This window comes from Episyrphus balteatus, chromosome 3 (genome assembly GCF_945859705.1).
Source record: "Episyrphus balteatus chromosome 3, idEpiBalt1.1, whole genome shotgun sequence".
Classification (NCBI taxonomy): Eukaryota; Metazoa; Arthropoda; class Insecta; order Diptera; family Syrphidae; genus Episyrphus; species Episyrphus balteatus.
Window position 1 is genome coordinate 73,174,522 of NC_079136.1, and position 24,897 is coordinate 73,199,418.

At 29.3% G+C, this 24,897-nt stretch overlaps 1 protein-coding gene across 1 annotated transcript in view; it reads right to left on the reverse strand.

Moving 5' to 3' along the window:
- Window positions 1-24,897, reverse strand: part of LOC129916539 (RYamide receptor) — a 105,673-nt gene that overhangs the window by 37,924 nt on the left and 42,852 nt on the right. The window contains exons 3-4 of the mRNA XM_055996544.1: window positions 21,353-21,466; window positions 21,089-21,287 (exon numbers count right to left, since the gene is read on the reverse strand). Coding sequence (XP_055852519.1) covers window positions 21,089-21,287; window positions 21,353-21,466 — 313 coding nt within the window. The remainder of the gene's footprint in view (window positions 1-21,088; window positions 21,288-21,352; window positions 21,467-24,897) is intronic.

The following is a 24,897-nucleotide window of genomic DNA, read 5'->3' on the forward strand; positions in this document are numbered from 1 at the left end:
TATATGAATGTCTCTGGGGCACCATTAAAGCATTAACTAATGAATAGATAGCAATTTGAAACACACAAAAATGGTTTTTGCTTTTCATACATTTTAATTGTAAAGACATAAATCCAAGGAATAGAAAGTGAAAATTAAAAAAATAGGTTGTTAAAGTAGTCTACTCTGCACTTACATTTTGATGTTTTTTTTATATTTAAATCACTTCAATAGTAGATAGGTAGTATCGAAATCGTACACTAATGAAAAAACAGGTTAAAATGAACAAAAAACAGTAGTTTGATTCAATTATTTTTTTAAAGATTTTGCGTCAAAGATGAAAATTTTAAATCATCTCCAAAACTATCTTTAAATCAAATATTTTTCGTTTTTTTTTTAAATCACACAAAAATCTGGCAGTAGAGAGAACCGATATTGATATATCCTTGGATTATTGGTCGAGTGCCCTACCATCCGGTCCAGAAGCGTTCCTGCCATTTGGGGCAATCGGTTTGTAACCCTGGGCCTCGGACAAATGTCAGATCATGCACAAAGAATTTTGTTAATATAAATAAAATAATGGGGCAAACAGATTGATCTAAAGTTCAGTTTGCTCTCTAAATTATCTTAAGGACATGGATCACAGAAAACACTCTTAATGTATGGGCCTTTTTACTTTCTACATTACTAGCCCCACAATTGCTAGGACCCCATGCCATTTTGGGGCATTTGAAAATATTAAATATATTAGACCCGAGAAAAATTAAATGGATTTTTTAAATGCGGGCTGTGACAAACATGTCTTTGAGACCAATATTAAAAGATTTAATAAAAATATTTAAATGGGATCGGGTCAAAATTCTGGCTTCAAAATTCTGCTTTTCAAAATTCTGCTTTTTAACGAAAATTCTGTTTTTCAAAATTCTGCTTTTTTTCTATTCTGCTTTTCAAAATTCTGCTTTTTAAAATTCTGCTTTTCAAAATTCTGCCAGCATTATACTTGAACAAAAAAATTCTGAAAATTCTGTTTTTTTTTTTATAGCATATGCGCTGACTAATGAAAAACACACCTCATTAATGTAATTCAACATTGATACTTTCCTAAATTTTTTTTTTTAAGTGTCGCAAATATTTTTTAAAATGCATAGACTGATTTTCTTTCAAATAAAATCTATGTTTAACTTATTGGAACCGATGTTGTTTGATACAAAATATTCCTTTCCTTATTCAAATTTTTGAATATTCATCTTTATTTGATAAATTAAAAAAATTTTAATTATTTTCGGAAATGTATTTAAAACCTTTTCTTAATATTTTCAAATTTATTCATTTATAAAACAAAAATTAATTTGCTTTCAAAGAATGACAAATTATGAAGGTAAGTAATCAAATAAGCAGAGCATTTTTCAAGAAGATGATTTTACAAATTTTTGCAAAAAATTAAAAAAGGGTTTGGAAAATGTTAAAAAGCGCGCGCTTTTTAACATTTTCCAAACCCTTTTTTAATTTTTTGCAGAATTTTGAAAAGCAGAATTTTGAAAAACAGAATTTTGAAAAACAGAATTTTGAAAAGCAGAATTTTGAAAGCAGAATTTTGTAAAGCAGAATTTGGAAAGCAGAATTTTGACCCCGGCAGAATTTTGACCCCAACCCTATTTAAATACCTGTTCACCGTCTGTAAAACAAAACTTGTTTAGAGGCTTATATCAGCCTCCCAATTAAAAAAAAATATATACATATATTTGGATGCGAATAGCTCAGCAGCCACACCTCCAGGGATCTTTTGGTTTTCAGTCATAAATAAGGCTTTAAAAGACCTTTCATGCACTTTTTTCGACACTTGATTTTTCCTCGAAAATCTGGAAAAAAAACAAATTCGTATTTTTTTTTTTCTAAATTCATAGGCCTGTTCACTGTGAACTCAAATCTGTAAACCAAAACTTGTTTCGAGACTTTTGGTCCGCAGATATCTGCCTCCGAATGTAAGAAAAAAAAAAACGTTTGGATGCAAATAACTCAGCAACTAGACCTCCTAGAAATATTTTGTTTTCAGTTCTGAATAGATCTTAAAGAGATCTCTCTTTTGATGTCTCACTCGATGAATTTTTAAATCCTTTTTTTTTCGTCAGGGGTACCCCTCGAATTTTTTTTCGAAAATCTGAAAAAATAAATTTGTGTTTTTTAGCCTTAATGCATAGGCATGTTCACTGTCGACTCATATCTGTACCAAAACATGTTTGGTGAGTTTGTTCCGCTATTAGTAGCTACGAAAACCACAGGTCTTCGCATCCGCATCCTGGCACGATTGGCCCTCTTTCATTTCCAATTTGAATTTTTCTTTAGCTTCAGTGGCCGCCCGCTCTTAAGTACTTATGCTTGTCGAAGAAGCCCTTAAAGAGTCCATTTAAACTCCAATACTTCTGCTACATACGATAACTCAGAGAATACTTACTTCATTACCTTCGAAAAAATCACGTGCATGCAAGCAAAAATAATGTAATTGCATTTTTTGATGCTTTTTATAGTTAAAATTGCCCGATCTAAACGTTCTTGTGAGTTTTTTTTAAATTTCTATCTACTATTTTAAACAAAGACTTGAGTGTAAGTGAAATTACATTAAATATACCTAACGACTTTTAGCAGAGTCCTCACTATGTGAAGACAAATTTTGCTTCCAAAACCCTTATAGAAGCTATTATAGTTGTTATCATTTGCATATAGAAACAAAGTTGTTACAGTTGGAGGATAATATAATTAGGACATTATTTGTCCGGATTTCTTTGAAAATTGGTGGAAGTACTTCTCAACATCATTACAATATGTTAATGGAGAATATTTTCACTGCGCCTATTAAAACACTATAAAGTAGGTACTCCAGAGAACATTAAGAGAAGAATTATATGAGCGTTGATCTCGAACCCTAGGTATGAGGTATAGGAACCTTTTTGATTAAAATAGAACTTTTGCTTCCGAATTCCAAAGAAAAAATTGAACAAATGGCAAACATTATGAAGAAATCCAAACAAAAGTAATAATAGTCGAAAAATTTCTAAAAAAGAGCCGCCAAATTTAGTTTTGTCCCGGGTCCGCTGATCAGGCCACGTCATTTCAGAACAAATTACAGTGATCAAAAAAAATTGAAACACTTAGAAATTGACTATACATATTTCCCTGATGAATGTTGCACTAGCTTGCCTAAACCTTCTTGAATTTCCTCTTTTAACTATTTATTAGTTTTCAATATTGAGGTCTTTAACTTAGCTTTTTCTAATTTTCTAATCCGACGTTTCGAGTGTGTTTACACACTAAACAGGGCTAAACATTTTTTGAAATCAAATAATTTATTAGTTTTCATTACAGACGTACGATCGGCAAAAACAAAACGTTTCAAAACGCCCTTTTTGGTTTAAAAGACATTAATGCGGCACTGTCACACTACCGAATATTAGCGCAGCCGCAACGGCTCTTTCACTCCACTATAACTGTGGTGTGGATATGACCGAAGCAAATTTTCTTTAAAGAAAAACTGGTTTATATACCATCTTTAATGAAAATTTACTTGCGGCTAATACGCGTACTTTTATTTTATTTATTTGTTTTGTTTACATACTTGTTTCTTCTTCTTCTTTTTCTTTAAAATTTTGTCGTATATATAAAGCTTCCTTTCAAAGCCTCGAGGCGTAATGTGCGCGATAATTTTATCACGTAATACCCTGAGAAATGTCTTTGGGGCGACAGGCTTGTTTGAAGTCTCTCGTAATTGAACAGATTATTATCAATTTGCTTCCTAACCACACTTTTTACTTTGTTGTCAATTTAAATTATACATTTTTTTGGCACCAAATTGTCGTAGGGTGAGTTTGATTTTTTTAATAACTTCTTTAAAAAAAGGTCCCAATGTTTGTTTAGGTTTTTGAATCTCTAAAAGGTATTACCAGGAATATATATTAAATGATACAGCATATTTTTGTTAAACTTAGGTACATAAGCATTTTCAACAATAAGTAGGTAACACCTTTTACAACTACAATCTTTGCTTACAATCTTTATTTTCTTTTAATTTCATGTAGGTAGTTATAACACATCAAGGTAACTGTTAGTATCTCTTAGACTCTGGACCTTGAAGATTCCTAGATTACACAAAAAAAGACACAATTTTTTTGTAATTCCGTATTTATGGTAGGTATGTGAATAAGAAAAAAAATTGCTTTCCACAACATTGCAGCAGATGACTCAAGTCTACGTTTTTTTTTTTTTTTTTCGTTGTATAGTCTTGAAGGAAGATTGACTAAAATTGCAGATAAACTTGCTAGCTCATGTTGAATAATTACTTTTGATGGGAAATATACAAGAAACGAAAGAAAATAGCGCCAGAAAGAAAATATAAGAGATTTAGCAAGGCCTATTTTAATTTTTCGTACATATATACCAAGAGTCCGAGACTGCGATGTTGGTTTGGCCTCCTCTTCTTCTTATTGTTAGGTAAGATTCCATTAAAGTCATGAAGAAATTGTAAATGACTTGACCATTATGAATGTTACTTTATTTAAGTGGTTTTCGTTCGTGATCAAGCCAAGTTTGTCTCTCTCTCGGTCTTATCAGGAAGAAAAGTCTTGAAAAAGAGCAATGTGTAGTTTGTTGCTATAGCAACTGACATCAATAGTTTGTTTGGATCAGCAAAGCTAGCTTACACAATGTATCTTAAGTTTATAAAGTAAAAAAAAAAAATCAGATATTAACATTGAAAGTATAAAAAAAAAATATAAATTATCTAATGACTGAATTTTATTTAAGCTGAATTAAAAAATTAGGTAGAACCAAATAATTAATACAAAAAGTAGGTTAAACGGTGTAACGTCAAACTATTCTTTCCGATTTTAAGGTTAAATTCGACAAAGTCAACTTTCTTCTTTTTTTTTTTCCTCTTTTTGGTGTTTTTATGATGCCGATGTTGAGGATATCGTTATTCTCCCACGTTGCTTTACACTTGTCAAAGTTATCCTTACTCCGTAGGGTAACTACTCAAAATTTCAAAACTATTCTATAAACCAATCAAAGAAGGCTTCTTCAAAGGAAACAATCGATAACTTCTTATAAAATAAGGATATTTTTGTGAAACACGTGTTCTATTGCCAAACTACCTCAATAAAAAAAAAAAAAAAAACATGAAGAAGACAGAATTTGAATAAAACAAAGATTCATTTCCTGATCCCTTACACCTGTTTCTAAGGTAAATAAAACACAAATGACAAGGATTTGCGGGAAACACATACAAAACGAATCTGATTGCTACCAGATTGTTCAAGTTTAATAAATCCGAACAGCCCTAAGAGTTAAATAATCATATAGATTCCTGGAATTTATGTTTGGATTTGTCTATTCTTTAGGGATTTATTTGCGTAAAAAGTTGCTCAAATTCCAATTTACAAGTGTTAAATAATATCCAAGACTGTGTCGCATATATTTACACTTAAAAAATGTATTTTCCCAATATTTGAAAATAAAAGGAATTCAAACAAATACCTAATTTACATTATTGATTTTAGTCGTTTTTTTTTTTAATTTTTTTTCTAGAGCTATAAGCACTCTTCTAGAATTTAATAAATAGAAGTGTTGGATTTGATTTAATCGTGTTCTTTTTTTCTCGAAACCAATACATGACCTATAAAGCAAGTACACTTTTATGGAGCAAATAATATATACCTATGTACTTTTATCCAACAAATGCAAATTGCTTTTAAAACCCAGTTACTAAAGAAATGGATTTGACCAAGAACTAAACAAGTATTGTCAGTTGAAGCATTTAAGCTGAATTATTGTTGTCGGTTATCGAAAACATTTTCTTACAACATTTTAAATTCCATTTTACCACAGGTGATATTTCCAAGCAATATTTTAAGTGATTTGAATGGCTTTAAATGGAGACAAAATCATTGATGAAGAAGTTAATAAGCTAAGCATTTAGAACTCAAGTTATATTTAAAAGGTTAAGAACAATATGAGATACGAATAAACCAAAGGCTTAAAAATAAATAAGATATTGTTTGATTTGATTTTTCAAAAAAAAAAAAAAACTAAATTTTGTTTAACTTAGTTTGGTAATCAAAGCCATTTGAAAAGTATTTTGTTTATAATACAAATTTTGTATTAAAATTTAGGATATGAATTCCTTAAAAAACTGGTGAAATTTTGTTCTTTCTTTGGAAAAATGTACCTACACCAATTCTATTTTAATTAAATTTTTTTCAAATAAAATATTATTCATAAATTAAGAGGGCGTTTCAGGTCCTTTAGATACTTAAAAGAACTTAAAGACCTTTTTTGTGAGTAAATAGGTACATCCTCTCAGAGGCTTTTACTGGCACAAGAAAAACTAAACTGAAATAACGACGGTTAAACTTCATAAACTCGTAGGTCGAAAAATTCGAAAAAAATATTATTAATGCAGAAAATTCAGAGCAATCTTTTGGTATATTCAGTTCAACAATGTTGTTTTGAACATTTTTCAGGAATGACGAAATTCAAAAGCTCGTATTGATAGATTCCATACAAAAACCAGAAACACAACATTGTTTTTTGATTTCTGAAAAACTTGCAAAAACGACTTACGAGGTTATGAAGTTTAACCGTCGATAAGCATCTGTTCATTTGAATGTTTAAAAAAATATAATACATATATCGTTTTTAAAATATTTTAATAATAATTATTCTGTTTTCTAAGTACAGAAATAATTACATACATATATCCATTTTTTTCTGGTTTTCGAGTCAAGAACAATAAAATTTTCTTTCTTAGCCATGGATCTACCTTCATCCTTAAAGATACAAATTTTTGGAAATCATTCCAATTTTTCACAGAAGAATCCTATAAAATCTTTAAAATTTCCCAAATAAAATCTAAATCAACCTTGTTGTATTTAAATGAAATGGCACAGCAATTGAACATGCAACAATTTTGGATGGTACAGATACAAATACTATCTGAAGAAGCCATAAGAAAACGAGTTCAATTTATATTCTTTCCAATATCCTTTTTCTATTCAACGCATTAATAAAATACATTTCTTAAATTAATTTTTGGTTTTTCCTTTACTCAAAGATAGGCATTCGATGAATCGGAAAGATATTACATATGACTCTTTTACAAATCTATCCCTTTTTGCAATTTCACATATTCTGAAAATCTAAAAAGGATTAAATCATTTCAATATATGTCCTTAGGTTTTCGATCAATTCAAATGGAAATGTTTTCTTAAGAAATTGGTGCCCTTATAATTTTCCTAATATGACTTCATAGCTTCAAAAAAATAAGAAAAAAAAAAAAAAAAACTTAAAACTGGTTCAGATTTAACGCATCAAATCACATCCATTTTATTTATTTTCCAATTCTTGCTTCAATGATTTTCAACTAAGTTAGTTGCATTGGGGGCTTGTGTTTTCTATATACTGACGATATAGCTACCTCTCATATAAAAAAAAAATCCTTTCAAAAATATTTTTAAGGGGATTCCAAACACTGCAATCGATTGTTCAAAATCATTGAACTCTCAATGATGATGACTGGTTTGATAAAGAGTTTACCTTAAATCCATAATGGTCGGGTTAATTTTTCGCCTTTACTTTTGTTTGTTCAACATAATAGAAAAAAGCTCTGAAATTGAATAGGGTTGTTATATTCAGAGATTAGCGCAACACAAAATTTAATATCATTATATTTGATTCTATGTACGTTGAAAAAATTCTCTCAATTATATTAAGGTTATTTTGTGTCGATACATAACACTGGTTAACAAAATAAAACTTTTTTTTTTGTTGCCGAAACAAAAATATACTTTTCTTAAGGTTTTCGGTGTGCTGAACTCGAATCTGAAGTCAAAAAAAATTAATCAGCTCCCGTTTTTGAAATATTAGCGTTAGAAAATGCAGTACTTCGGACCTTTTTCTTTTATATAAGGAAAATTTTTTGAGCATATTTAGTAACGGTTTTCATAAGTACTATTTACCACCTTTTTAAATCTGTTTAAATCTTTCCGATATCTTTTTTACTGCTCGAGATATCCTAAGTTGTTTGGTATTTTTATAAATTTAATAACGTCATTATCTCCTTTATGATATATGACGCCAAACCCACTTACTTCATTTTAAGATATCTCGGGCAATACAAAAGATATTCAAAAAATTTAAACAGGTATCAAAAGATGGAAAATAGTTCTTATAGAAACCGTAACTAATAAGGTCCGAAGAACTCAAAAAAACGTTTTATTGCATATCTCAAAAACGGGAGCTGATTAGTTGTTTCTGACTTCGGATTCGAGTTCAAAAATGATGAACCGTAAAAAGGTGGTGAGCTTGATTAATTTAAATTTTGGATCAAAGTAACTAATATTAATTATTTCAAAGTGAAATACTTATCTAGTGAAGAAAACTTCCTTTAAAAAAGCAATCCACATATTTATGTTATCACTTCAATGTAAACGTTAAATCGCAATAATTATTAATTTTAAAGTATAAATTACATTAAATAAGAGATTCCGCATTTGGCCGAACATAGTTCACCACATTTGGCCAAATGAAAAATTTCAAATGAAGAATGATAAAATGCACGACTGGGTTGCACGTATTTGCTCTAATGTTAAAAGTAACTGAAAATAATAAAGTTTTTTTTTTAAATCTACATTAAAAGAATATTTTTAATTAAATTTTATAAGAAATTTAATTAAAACTAGAAAATAACATGAAATTTGTATAGGCACACGCGCACAGCCTTTTTTTGTGACATGATAGACACACGGGTGTGATTTGGCCTTTACTTTTTCATGTCACTAAAACTTTTTTCGGTCTAAATATTTTACAGAGAATAAATAATAATATATAGATAAATGATAAAGAATTTTCCGAGGAATTCGAATTTTGTATTCACAAATCCAAAAAATTGCATTGTCACCATAATAAAGAGACTTTTTTTGTGAACACTTTTTTGAAATATCGTATTTATATCCAAAATTTATAACTTTTTTAAATAAGAACATAAGGTAATGAAACTTATTGGAAAATGAAGGAAAATACTTATAAAAATAATACTTATAATAATAATTTTTTTAGTTTGGGGCGCAAAATTGAATTTGCCTGGGGCGACAAAAGTCCCAGGTTCGGCACCAGTACTCAAACGAAATACAAATGTTATAATTTTTTTTTTTTTTTTGAAAATCGTTAGAGACTTTTTTTTAATAGTTTGTTTATAAATTTATATTTTTTAGAAGTTGGTACTTATGTCAATTAAAAAGAAAAAATATTAAAAGACAAAAAATTGTTTTCTTCAACAAAGATTTTGAAATTTTCCTAAAAATTCAAAAATTAATTTTTTATAATTTTACAGAAACAAAATTTGGAGCCTTGCGATAAACTTTCAATAAAAGGTTTACTCTTTTGATAAAAAGACTTTTGCAATTCGGAACATCTGTGATTGAGTGCATTAAAAGCTTTTTGATATTGATAACACTTCGATTAGCAACTCCTCTAATCAACTATCAACTTAAACCCACGCTCACCCACATTATTGCTAACAATTTATATTACAAGAGCTATGGGTATCAAAGTAGCGCAATCTCACGCGTCTTGTGATTTGAAGGTAGCTGCTCTTAAAACCGCCATAAATAGTACCTCACACATATACCTTAATATACTGCAATAGCATTCGCTCATTAGCAAGAGCAAATTAGTTACACTTTATAACAACAAATATATTAACCATAAACTATAAGCAAACAAACGAAAGCAAACAATTAAAATTTTAAGAAAATGAAATAAAACAAAACCCAAATTTACTGAACCTTTTTGGTATGCAATATTCCATTCCATTAAATTAAACAAATTTGTTTTTAATTTAAATAGATTTGAGTTTTGTTTAGGCTATTTACTTTCTTTTTAAATATAATTTATTTGTTTAAGCACTGATTTTTCAATCGTCAGTTAGACTATCAAAAGAATAAATGTCAATATAAAAAAAACTTTTATTCCTAGGAATAAGCTCTATCTGAGGTTTATCTGACTATTGAAAAATTGGCCCTAAATAGCAAAAAAATATATTTGCTTTTTGGTTGAATAAATGTACAAAAGCTACTACTTGGAAATTTTTGTCTAATCAACCCAAGAGAAAGTTTATACAAATATACAAAAAATGAATTCAATGCATAGCTTTCAAAATTAAAAAAAAAAAATGTATGTCACAAAAAAACAGATCTACAAAAGATTGATTGATGCATTTTGTGATAACAAACATTGGAATACACTTTATGTGATCGAAAGCTCACACAAACGGGAAGTAAAAAATATGTGTAATGTTGGAAATTTAACACTTACTGTTGGACACATTGCTGAGGATGGTGGCAAACGGTAACCGAACGTCTCGTCGTCATAAATATTATTTGTTGTTGTCTTCATAACAAGTAGATAATAACTTTTTTTTGGTTTTTTTTTTAATATAGGAAAACAAAGTTGTTTTATGTTATGTACCTATCCTAACCTGATCATTATTACCAGTAATAATGATTGTTAACAAAAAATAAATAAAAAAAAAAATCTCGCATTAAAGTCAAAGACTCTTTAATTGCAATGCAAATACATTAAACCAATATTTTATACACAATAACAAATTAATCTGGAAAGCTATAGATTATGACGTGAATAGCATATAGATGATTGCAACATAATGAATATTAATGAGTTTAAACATACAATTGTGAAGTTTATTGTATGCAAATAATATACAGGTAGTTACTACAAAAATACTGTGATTTTCTTGTAAATCTACTTATGAGTTTTATTTCTCCGGCCTAACCTGCATTATTGTTATTTTATCAATGAACTTCAAATTTAACATAATAATATAACATGATGTGAATTATATTTGAGTTGTTTTTAAAATAATATAAAACATGACGGGGTTTCTCGAACTTGCTCAGATAGTTAGTACATTTTGATTACACTTAAAAAAAAAACACCCTTTTACATGAAAAAAAAGTATAGACTTATTTTATTTGCAGTTCTCATGGCAAAAACAATATTAGTATCTAATGTAGTTAGTAAGGGTACAATTATTTAGGTATATACATAATATACTCTTCAGACTTATTGCGGATTTTTCTTATTTACAAAAAATAAACACCCTTTAACCTAAAATATTTTTAAGTCTGTTTTCATTCTTGCTTTCTGTTTTAAATGAAACATTTTTACATCTTTTCATTGGAATATCAGTTTTGTCACTGTTTTTATGGAAAGTATTCTGAATTTTATCTTTGCTTAGAAAAAAAAAACACCCTGTCACTCAATGCATTATGCTGGTTGTCTTCAAGTTGTAGTTTACTCTTAATTTTGTTGAAATACAAATAAATAATTAGAAATAAAGTAATTTGTATACATACTTATTCTTATTGATTCTTATTTTTAATTTAAATTTCACAACTTTTTTATTTTACGTATTTACGACGCGTTTCGGTGGTGCTGCTACAATATACTTTTTTTCACAATCAAAGTAAATTTTTCCTGGACAATAGATGGTGCCATAATATCTGGAACCATCAACCAAAATGATTGTAAGAAACTTAACTTTAAAAGGGGTCCACATTTATTTTGAGTGTTTTTTGAGTGGGCAATTAAAATTTAAAACTAAACTCACTCACCAAATTCGTTGAACTAATTCTTATTAACTGAACGGAATTCCGATGTGCCTTAATTTTCTGCTACATTCTCTTTTACATGTTTCAATTTATAACTCCCGAGAACCGACTCTTGTTGTTTAGGTAAATTTCATTTCATACCCCACCACTAAAAATGTTTCCTCTATTTTATAAAATGATAAATTATTGAAACTGACAAAATAAAATTACAAAAGCACTTAAATTACTTCTATATAAACTATAAATAAATTAAGTAAGCCTAATGAAATTTAACACTTTAACTGCACACCGTTCCAAATAAATTTTATTATTATTTTTTGTAGTGTTTTCTTCAACAGAAATTGATGTATTGTTGTTAGGAGCCCTTTATTGTGGAATCTAGGTACCTATGTATATCTATGAAAGTACCCAACCATTAATGGGTTACAATGGACGAGGACAATCGTTGTTGTTGTTTTGTGAGTATGGAAGGCAATTCGGACGAGGAGGCCATTTGTATGGGTTTGGTAATTTGGTTTTTGATTTATTTTTTTGATGTTTTGACTATAGCTCTTTGTTGATAAGAGTTCAGTTTTCGATACTTTAGGACGGAATTTCCTTGACAACATGAGTGGAAAGAAAACCAGACTTTTTTTAAAGTTTGTTGAAAACTCGTGGGAAACAAAATTTTATAAAACCGACTATGTCTACGACTTTAAGGATGCCCTGCACCATTTTCTTTTTTTTATTTTTTGAATTTTTTGTATACCTACTGATACTGGCAGTTTATTTTTGTTTAACCCTTTCGAACCCAAGGTATGAAAATCAATACTAAAAAATGTTTTTTCGGTATTATCGTGTCAACAACATCACAACTAAGAAATATGAATAGCAAAAAGTTATTTTCCAAAATAATAAATAGCAAAACTAATGTGTTATTCTCATGTTTAATGTAAGTAACATGCACTGCCTATGACCACCAAAAAAAGTCGGAGAACGGAGAAAATAACTTTTTATGAAACTATAATGTATGTTTCTTCTTCTAGGCAAAAAAAACAAAACACTTTCTGCATTAAGATTTTTTATATTTTTTTTTCAAAATTATGACCATATTTAAAAAAAAAATTTTTTGCAAAAAAAAAATGTGAATTTCAGCCCCTTTTTCTATAGAAAAAAATTAAAGGTATGATATTAAACTAACTTTTTGTAATAATCCAGTAACTAGGCATTATTATCTTTCAATTTAGCCATCAAAACCTAAAAAATTGTTAAATTTAATATTTTTTACGAATTTTTAAAAAAATGTTACATGAGAGTAACGCTGGGTCCGAAAGGGTTAAAATTTGTGTGGAGTCTTTAAAAAATCCAAAATGTTTAAAAATTTTGAAAATTTTTTTCTCTTTTCCCATAAATGCAAACATTTTTATCAATACAAAAATTAAAAAAAAAAAAAACTTTTCAAAAAAAAAAAAAGGTACTTGTTTTTTGTGAGAAATTTAATCAAAATTTCAAAACATGGTCGCATCGATCTTTAAAAAAACAAATTTAAGCTGAATAAACACGTTATCCAATCCATATAGGTGGTGGTTAAGTTGGAAAATTTTTGTCCAAGTTTGTAGACCAAAAAAAAAAAAAAAAAAAACGGAAAAACATCCGAAAATTTTTTATTTTGGTTGGTATTTATTTGGACTATGCTTGATTTATTTAACGTTAAATCTCATAATGAGAAAGTTTCGGTCTTTAAGGGCCATGTGCTGAATCGAATCTTAAATAATTTATGTTGAACATAAACTCTTATTCCCTACTTTTTCCTCTGCTTAAACTGTCATAAGGATCACATAAGGATTTATGTAGAACTTAAATGCTTAAGTATCGATTCTGCAAATGGCTCTAAAAGCCTTTTTTTTTTTAATTCCAATAAAACCATATTTACGGGAAATACAGTCAACAAATTTGGATTTTTTCGATTTTTTAATTTTCCCACTAGTTTTTTAGTTTAAAATAATGACAATAAAATTCAATTCTGCATATAATGGACAGGTTCAGAAACGTTAAGTGTCTGCCACTTGCGATCTGTAAAATTCTTAAGTAAATTTCGAAATTTCACAACAATGAAATATCCAAACTAATTTAGACAATTTACTCAAATTTCCGTTCAAAAAATGAAGTTGCCTAAATATTTAGTCTCTAATATTCCCTGAACGTGCCCAATATAAATTTAAAACAATTTAAGAAGAACAAATTTAAGAAGAAAGTTTATAGAAAAAAAAAAATAATCTCAAATATAAAATAAAAATTAGAACACATATATTGGACATTATGCAAAAGTCCTAAATGAGTTGGTTGACTTATTTTTATAGCAAATCATATTGACACCTCACCTTTGGTAAAATGTTAAATAAATTCCTTCAACAATTTCAATGAAAAAACAACTCGATTATGCCAATCAAATACTTAATTCTAGAAAAAAAAAAAAAAACAGTCAGATGTCAAGTTGAAAAGTATGTCTATAAATCAGTTCTTTCCATAACACTTGAATTTAATTTCGTACAGTATTTCTACATTACATTTCCAGAATCTTATTTAGTCATTGCAAAATTGAAACCCTTGTCAAAGTCATTCATCCATTAATCATGAATTCCAATCGAAATATGTAATTCATTCCAAAAAAATGCCCGAAATAAAATCCCGTTCGAGAGACTCCGCCAAACTAATCAATTTCTTCCAAAATGAAAACTGACACCGACCATGGAATGTTAATATCGTCGTTTATGAGTTCTGCAAGGGGATTATAGTCTGAGGCAATGCGCTACGCTGTATCCCCTTTTTTTGTGTCTTTGCCATTAATTTGAACCATGTCTTCCTCGGCACTATAAATAATGTCTCATCTCTTTCTCTGGCATAAGTTAGTAATGTCCGCGTACTTGGAATTTCATCGATAAGATGCAAAAACGAAAAGTTACATCTTAGTGGCATTAATGGCAGTTTGTTGGAAGATGCCCCCTTGTGTGTTAAAGTTATACTACCATCAGCAAATGTTCCAATGAAAGCGAAAGTTTAATGTATTTTTTTTTTGTTTTACCTTTATTTTTAAAGACGATACCAGTTGTGCATGACTTCTGCAACATCCGCATAAAAAAAGAAGAATGTAACTGGTTGAGATTGGGACTCGTCTTGTTGTTATTTTATTTTATTTCTTATTATTTTTTTTTTTTTGAGAAGATACTTCGATAGCCGCAACGCTTTATTGCATTCATTTTTGCAGAAATAGCGTGGATACATCAAGGTTTTTTGCGCACTAGCCACAAGGGTCTGGGTTTGTTTTTGGTTGTTTCAGGCGCTTATTTCATTTTGTTTTAGCCTCAGGATGGGTTGCAAACTGTCTTTCGCATCGCTGGCTCTGCGTTTTATTCATTCTTATGTTTTATTCATTTTTATGTACACTCTTATAACCTTTACAGACGAAATCCCAAATAACGGATTCCTGAAATTAAGGCATAGGAAATCTTTCATAAACAAAATTGTTGAAACAATTTCCTCCCAACTGTTAACAATGTGTGCCGCCTTGTAAATCAATCTTTTAAACCAAATGCATCCCTGTTGCACCAAACCACCAAACCAATCGACTTAGCTATGCACAGTTTTATATCATATCGCTAAAATAGTGGTGATGGTATGCCTTTGACTTTTTGCAGACAAGTCTTCATCAAATGTGTCCGTTCTGTTTTTACGATAATTGGATTTTAAGGAGTTTACTTAGTTGGCTTAGAAGACAAAAGAGACTTCGTACTCTGTTACGATTTTTTGAAAACACAAGTCGTGACATTGTGGTGCTCTTCTGGACGAGCTAACTAAAGCTAGAGTATGTACTTGAGTTGAAAGGTTCAGTTTTTTAAGTAATTGCATTTGTATGTTTTGGGTGGTTAGTTGAAGTTGGTTGGTTGGAACTCGAACTCTTGTCGTTGACGGTTTGAAGTGTCATCATCATAATAATATTGTTGTTGATGGTCTCCGTTCACTTATTCACAATGAAGACATTTTGACTTCAATACATTTGTATACAAGCCAGTTTGAAGAGCTATTAATGGTTGGCATTCGATAAAGTGACAATCATTGAAAAAATAATGTTACTTTGGAAATGCCACTGTTTTAAATGTTGCTGTCTATATTGTTGTTTACTTTCAAATAGCATGTTTGAAAGAAGAATGTAGAATTTTAAAAATTTTTATTGGTTAGAAGGATTCAGTTGAAAAAATTGCATGTTAGGAAACAAAGGGATAGAAATTTATAAATAAGTATGTTTCAGGTTCAGGGAGGTAGATACCTAAGGTATGGAATTGACAGTTTTAGAAAAAGAATAAATTCGAAAGTGTCATCCTTAGATGTAGACACATCTTTTAAATCGAAAAAATGCAAAAAGAAATATTTTGGCAGTTGAAGTTACAATGGGGTGAAACATCCCAAAAGTTTGAAGAAAAGAATAAATCCAAGATAAAAATCTTGACACAATATTTTTGAGATATTATGCTCTTAGTAAAAAAAAATGCAAAATGAAAGGAGATGGGGCGTTTTTGGGCCATGAGCGTACATTAATGAGACTAGTCTCGAATTGAAGCTGGAGCTTAGTATATTCAATATATGAAGTTTTTTTTAAAATCGAAAGTCAGGGTCCTGAGATATAAGGCTCCAAAGTTCGTTCTGATAACCATTTTCTGTCCCTTTTATATGCAAATATCATTAGAACTATAAGAGCTATATGTATGTTTTTGATGTCAAATGAAAGGTTGTTTTTGTGCCTTTTCAACAATATATAACACATATTACACATAAAAAAGAAACGGCGAAAAAATAAAGAAAAAGTAAAATATTAATGAAAAAGAGAGTAATCCTGAACAAGTTTAAGGTTGACCTGAAAAAATGACAAAAACTAAGGATGAGGCTTTGTTCCTGAAAGCCTCTGCAATAATAATCCGCTTTTACCAAAATCGGATTAGATATTTTTTCGAGATATCCCCATAAAAGGGTTTTTTTTTTGTGAAAAATTCATACCAAAGCAAGGCACGAGTACGATAACTTAGGCGCCGAGAATTGACAACGGCTATTTGTAGAGGTGTTCAATACACATATTTTTTCTTACGGGAGGGGGGGTCAATGTCCCTCCCTTTAGGCGGGAGGGGCAATTTTCAAAAGAAATACTTGAAATCATAAAAAAATTATTAAAAAACAACGGCAACACTTACAGTTATCAATGATACTTTTTTCAAAAGCTAGATTTTATTTTAATTTTTAAATCAAACATTTCAATCAATCGTTTTTGAAATAATCGATTTCAAAATCAACATTTGGGAAAAATAAGATTAAAAAAATACATTGGATACTATTTTTGTCAAGTTTTTCAATGAGAAATTGATTGATGAGTAAATTGTATCAATAATTTCCTAATCAAACACTGAAAACCATATCTTCTTATGCCTTGCTTCTATTTTTTGAGAAAAATGAAAAAGAGAAAAACTAATTTCTTAATCAGATTTTTATTTTCTTGGCTGTTTACCATTATCAAAAATCAGAAAAGATCGATATTCATACATAGAGTCAGTAAAGAGCTTTGTTCTTCTTAAAAAAAAAAAAAAACTAGATTCCCATTGTACGCTCACCGCAGGAGAGCCCTGATGGTGCAGAGAATAGTCCCCAAAAACTTAATCCACTGAAGGATTTGAAAAAAGTTTTCTTATTTTACAATTTTCTCAAAAACTAGAAAGCATAAGAAGATATGGTTTTCAGTGTTTGATTAGGAAATTATTGATACAATTTACTCATCAATCAATTTCTCATTGAAAAACTTGACAAAAATAGTATCCAATGTATTTTTTTAATCTTATTTTTCCCAAATGTTGATTTTGAAATCGATTATTTCAAAAACGATTGATTGAAATGTTTGATTTAAAAATTAAAATAAAATCTAGCTTTTGAAAAAAGTATCATTGATAACTGTAAGTGTTGCCGTTGTTTTTTAATAATTTTTTTATGATTTCAAGTATTTCTTTTGAAAATTGCCCCTCCCGCCTAAAGGGAGGGACATTGACCCCCCCTCCCGTAAGAAAAAATATGTGTATTGAACACCTCTACAAATAGCCGTTGTCAATTCTCGGCGCCTAAGTTATCGTACTCGTGCCTTGCTTTGGTATGAATTTTTCACAAAAAAAAAACCCTTTTATGGGGATATCTCGAAAAAATATCTAATCCGATTTTGGTAAAAGCGGATTATTATTGCAGAGGCTTTCAGGAACAAAGCCTCATCCTTAGTTTTTGTCATTTTTTCAGGTCAACCTTAAACTTGTTCAGGATTACTCTCTTTTTCATTAATATTTTACTTTTTCTTTATTTTTTCGCCGTTTCTTTTTTATGTGTAATATGTGTTATATATTGTTGAAAAGGCACAAAAACAACCTTTCATTTGACATCAAAAACATACATATAGCTCTTATAGTTCTAATGATATTTGCATATAAAAGGGACAGAAAATGGTTATCAGAACGAACTTTGGAGCCTTATATCTCAGGACCCTGACTTTCGATTTTAAAAAAAACTTCATATATTGAATATACTAAGCTCCAGCTTCAATTCGAGACTAGTCTCATTAATGTACGCTCATGGCCCAAGTCCCATATAATTTTGCCCCATCTCCTTTAATACCTTAGCCTCCCGCCCTCTCTTCTTAAGAACAGGTAAATCGTGTATCTGTTCTGTTCTAAAAGGGAGGGGGTGAATTTTTTGACTGCCCTTCTGTAATAAATGGCATTGGAGTCCAAATTCCGAAACACAAAAACCCTCTCATCATGTAAATTTCATATAGAAGGCTATAGCAATGAAGGATTTCGTCTGTAGTTTGCACTCAATATATGTAGTTCCTTTTGATGTTGCAGAAATTTCTTTTATAAAGTAAACTGTATCTCATACAAAAATGCTCTTTGTGTGTCCTTTGAACTTTTTTGATTGGCATTAATATGTATACAATTGTACATAAAATAGTCTGGGTACCTAAGTAAAAAACTGCATTTGATAAAAAAAAAAATCAAATCTATCTTTCTATAAAACGGACAACAAATTTGCAAATATTTAATATCCTTATTGTAAAAACAATTGTAATGTGAATATGTAATAAAAAATAATAAATAATGTCTCAAATTTTGTATAGGTACCTACCATATTTTTTTCCACTAAAACTAAAGAGTTTATGAAGTGTATAAAGGATTTGAAAGGACATAATGAATCATCACCTCATTTACATTTAACTAGAAATTTCGTATATACCTACATATAACTCTGAGTGTCTTTAATTTGAATCTCTTACGAGGAGTAAATTATAGCATAATGGCGCCACTGGAAGACATAATGTTCTTCATCAACACTTTATTAACCTATATCAACCACAATCATGGCAAGTGGCATAGAAACTTTTTAAAGGAAGTCTTTAGAAAAAACAAAAAAAATGTTCGACGTTGTTGTTGGTATTAAGAGAAAAACATTTTCTGTTCAGGAAGCTTTTATGTGATAATTGAGGAATATTTTTTTTTTTTTTTGTTTTCTTTTTCATATCGTAAAAACAAAACAAAAAAAACAATAATTAGTATGTGGAACATAGATTAAAGCATGTACTCGTTTTCTTTTCATTAAAAAAAAAAAACAATGTTGCCTGAACTCCCAATAGAATTAAATACTTTGAAATTATGGTTATTTTTTTGTAGGGATTAGAAAGTATATCTTAGGAGCTTGCATATTGATTATTTGTGTAGCACGGTTTTGGTCTACTAAGATTTTTTTTTATTTTACCGCTGGTTGAGTTAAAGTGAGATTCACTTATTCATGGCAATACAAATACTCTTCAGTTCATTTATTAACACTGAAGACAAAGAATTGTTCAGTTACTGGTTTCCACTGTAATTTAACTTCGATTTGGGTGTGGTGTCACCTAGGCCAAAGTTGTAATTCACACCACAGTCCAAGGGCACTGTGGTGTATACGTACTTTTTTTCTATTGGCAATTGGTATGATATTTCCATTTTTTTTAAATGACTGATGTACTTGTACATCGTTAGTTGCAATTTTCTAACGATTTTGATTAAATTTGACATACATAATTCTATCAGTAATTATAACTAAACTGCGTTTTTAATTTTTGAAAAAAATATGGTAAATTTAAATGTTTTAATGCATCAAAATCAATTTAGACACATTCACAGTTGTTTTAAAAATCCATTTAACTTAACCTGATGATAACCAATACAATTGTAATAAAGCCAGGGGTGTCCATGACAGATGCCAGGGCCCCACGACACGTAGTGAAGAAACCTCTTAATATAAATAAAATAACAAAGCTCGCTCCCCTTTAATATTTTTTCAACCAAAAAACCTCAAGACATGAATCACCAGGAGCAAAAGAAATACAAAATTAAATTTTGTAGCTAAAAATTAGCATTTAATTAGCTACAATTATTTTTCCGAGCGCTAACTTCAGTCTTATTTTAGCGGTGTTTTGGAAAATTAAAAAAAAATTGTTGAGGCAATAAAAACAAAGTTTGTGGAATTTTAACATTTAGAAAGCTTAAAATCTGGATGTCAGCCAAACCTATTCTTTTAATTCATTTCAGATTTTGTCCTCTAGCTTCAGACTTATTTTAGTAGAAAATTCATTAATTCAAAAACAATGCGAGCTACAAATTTTTGGTTTGCGCAACAAATTAGCATTTTATTTTTGTTTTGTATTCCGCCACAAAAATGTCAAAATCGTTATAGGTATCAATTAGGCTTACTAGATACAACAGACCTTAAAAAAAAACCCTGTGAGGACACTGCTGTTATTATTTTCTAATAATAAAAATGCTATATCAAAACTAGCGTTGAATACTTCCAAAAAAAAAAGGATGATACATACCCACCCAGAAAAAGACAAAAAACATAACAACAACCCTTCATCATTTTTATAGTGTAGACATAAGAAAGTTTGCTTTTTTCCGGAAGTATGAAATTTTAACAGAAAAATATTGGAAATTTATTGAAATAGATGCAATATAAACTTAAAGGTAGATTTTTGTATTATGTATGTTTTTTCACTAATATCAGGAACCATCCTTGAAATGGAAAATTCACATACCATTTCATTGCATTTAATCAAAATAAATTGAACAAACATTTAAATTGTGTAGAGCGAGTTATTCGAAATTTGAAAATAGAAACTTCTGCGAACAATTTGATAATAATGTGAAGTAAATAATTTATCAACAACTTAAACCACTTTCAAAATTCAATTCCAGAACTAAATTAAAATCGACTTTAATTTGAAAAAAATCGTCCACCCTTTTAGGTTGTAACAGACGAAAACCATTTATATTTTAAAGAAATTTTGAACTTCAAATTTGTTAAAAAAAACTATTATTCACAAGGCTATATCAACTTACTTTTCTTTTCGATCTTGCCATTCTTTGATCTCTGGAATTTTCAGCTTCACCCGGTGGACGTTTACCCCAAACTGCTATCGCTATTCTTGTGTAAGTGAAAATTAATACACTCAATGGTATAACAAATTGAAGAGTTAACAATGCTATGGTGTAGTAAAAATTCTGCTCACTCGATGGCCAATCTTCATGACAAATATATCTAAAATTAAAAATGTAAGAAAAATACGAAAAAAAAAAAAGTTAAGTTAACAATTTGTAACTTACCGATCACATTGAACATGCCACATATCTGGTTGAGCTAGTTTCGATACAATTGGAATTGGAAAGGCAGTCATTAATGCTATCAGCCAGACAGCAGCAATTATACACTTTGCATATCTGAAACAAAAGTCAAGGACCAATTTGAGATACGAAGTAAAAAACATGAGCTAAAACCATTAAACAAGAATACTTCGTTTTTTTTTAATTTACTTTAAATAACGTAAATTTTAAGTTTTTGTATGTTAAATTTTCGGGTTATTTGTAAAGAAAATAAAAAATACTGTCCTTGATACGCCTATAAAACAACAAAAAAAATCCTCTCTTTTACAAAGACCACACCACAACATAGAGAAACAAATTACTCTATCACACTTTTTCATATCATTATATCTATCTACCATATATTCGTATATTATGGTTGGTGGGTTGAAAGAAAATCGTTTGTTTCTTTTTTTGTATATAGATTGAAATTAAACCGCTGAATACATTTATCAAAGTTGATGTCGTCGTTCTATAATGGTTACAGTTTGGTTTGTGTGTCCTTTTTGCTTCCTGTAAGAGAAAGGAATCTACAATGCATGCATTGCTTTTCATTTGAATGGTAAACATCCACGAGACCACGACATGTTTCATTCTGGAAAGGACATACACACACAGGACTTCATGGGAAGCGAATAGCATATTGCATTTAATTAAAAGAATGTTTGCTTTTTAACTAGAATAACCAAGTACTACGCCATGTTGATGCATCCAGAATTTTGTATTGAGGTTTTATTATCGAAATAAGTAAAAAGAAAAACAATACTTAGATTTATATAATATGAATTGTAGATTTATGCTTAAAGAAGAGTTTAGTCCATTTTGTCAAAATATTAAGAAATAAAATCGAATTAAAAAAAAATTGCACTTAAAAAAGGTTTATTACAGTCAAAAGATTTTTCTCGAAAAATACCAACAATTTTATACAATCACTAACAAACACTCAAAATGTGGGATCAATCGCTTGTACACACACTTTTTATTCATTTTCGTATTTGTTTGATAATATTAAGAACCTTATATTAGGGATTTGAAAAACCGGCCGGTTTAAACCGGTTTCGGTTTTTTTGATTGGGTCAACCGGTTTTTTCCGTTTTTTTTGTCCCCGCGTATTAAACCGATTTTTACAAAAAAACCGAAAAAACCGGGTGAAGAAAAACGTCCAACAAAAAAAAGATCCGACGAGACAAAAACTGAAAACCCTTAAAACATTCATACCCTCTCTCAACTTACCATATAATTATAATTTTTTTTTTTTTTTGTTGACAAATTAGGTTAAATTTTTTTTTAGTACTTAATTACATAAAAATTTGAAAAAAAAAAATAGTTTGAAATTTTTTTCCAATTTTGTTTTACAAAATTTTGATTTTAAAAATTAATGTTTCAAAAACTGTGCCATAAAATGGCGCTGTTTAAAAGTTTTGTAAAAGACTAGAGTTTTGGCTTTACAAAAAAGTATAGCACGTTATTGTAGGTGTAACCGTTGATTTTTGATATTTTTTTTTTCCAAATTAAGTCAATTTTTTTTAAATTGCCACTCCCCGCTAAACGGAGGGGAATAGACCCCCCCTCTCGTACGATTTTTTTCTTTTTTCGACCCAACCTAAACGCTCTAGCATTTTGGCGCATTGCCCCTTAATCACCCTGTATAAAAGTACGAAAATAATTGTTACCGTTTTTTTGTGAAAACATTTCAGCTGCTTTATATAAACGCAATCTGCAAAATGAGCACATCAAATTGTTGCAAATTAAATGATCTTTAAAAACTGTCATGAGTATTTTTTCAATAAAAGTTGTAGAAAAAAAGTTATAGCATCTTAAAGATTTTTTTCTTGAAAATGTACATCTATTTTCAAGTATAACTTTCTTATTTTCAGTTTTACAGAAAAAAGTACCGAATACCTACTACCAAATTGTAGAAAAATAAATTATCTACAAAAACGATGTTAACAATTTTTTTGTGTGACATACGGTTCGCAAGATATCGGTAAATAACAGTTTTCATCACTTTTTCCAAGATGGCGGCCAAATGGGGGGGGCCGCCGAAAACTAGATTGTATACTCACATTAACCTCATCTACACATCAAAATAAAAAAAAATCTTGTCCTACCCAAAATGCAAGGTTCGGTCAAAATTTTGTAACATTTCAATGGACTATAGTGTAACATTACACATTCCAACAGCAGCATTTTAACCATAAATGACATTTGCGACACTTAAGTTGATAAGGCAGTTTTTTTAAAGAAATTGCAGTCTGTTTTTTATTGTGATTTGTGATTATATTTTGAAAAATTTTTGATGCATGTCCAAGGTCAAGGTATGTACTTTATGTTAATACAGAAATTTTATATATATTTTATTGAAAATATATTAAAAATTGAGATGACAAGAGTGCATAGAAAAACGTGAACATTTATGTTATTTTCGGTAGAAAAAAAGGTGTTTTTGTTATAGTCTCTGGTACGATCGGGTAAAAATTAATCTTTTATATTTAACTGTACATCTTTATCATCTCATGCACATACAAATAATTTCCACAGTTTCCACCTTTTTTTTAATGGGTTTTTTTTAGGTATTTTTAGGTATTTTTAGTCAAATTGCCTTTTGTTGCAAAAAAAACTACTTATTTTCAAAATATAACAATATCAACAATATTTAAATATTGTTTTATGTAAAAATTAGTTACATGAGTTAAATAAAGTTGAAAAAAAAAAATTATGTACTTAGTTAATTTTTTTTTTTTTATTTAACCCGAAATTTTTTTTCAGTGTAGCTTTTTAATTCATTATAAGTTATAAAATAATGTTTAGGCCAATTCCAATAAGAAAAACACTACAAATATTTTTGACCGGATTTTGAGTTCGAATACTCCTGTGTGCGATGGTCACAATTTTGTATTCGAAATAACGAACGCATAGATAAATTCACATTAAATGTATCCTTGTTTCCATTACTCTATTGTTTAAATTCCAAAAATGACTTTCTTGTCTTCAGCTTGGTACTAAAATCGCAGAATTGGAAGCTTAGAACAACCTTGAAAGCAAGCATTTACATTTTATTGCCTTTACATAAATCCAAATCAAAATAAATTTTCAATAACTACAGTTTATGGTTAAAAAAAAATCAAATTCTCTAAAAATTGATTGTTTTGAAATTTTGGTTTTTTTGTGTTGATTAACTATTTCTACTATTGTTGTTGTTGTTGTTGTTGTTGTTGTTGTTGTTGTTGTTGTTGTTGTTTTTGTTGTTGTTGTTGGTGTTGTTGTTGTTGTTGTTGTTGTTGTTGTTGTTGTTGTTGTTGTTGTTGTTGTTGTTGTTGTTGTTGTTTTTTGTTGTGGTTTTTGTTGTTGTTGTTGTTGTTGTTGTTGTTGTTGTTGTTGTTGTTGTTGTTGTTGTTGTTGTTGTTGTTGTTGTTGTTGTTGTTGTTGTTGTTGTTGTTGTTGTTGTTGTTGTTGTTGTTGTTGTTGTTGTTGTTGTTGTTGTTGTTGTTGTTGTTGTTGTTGTTGTT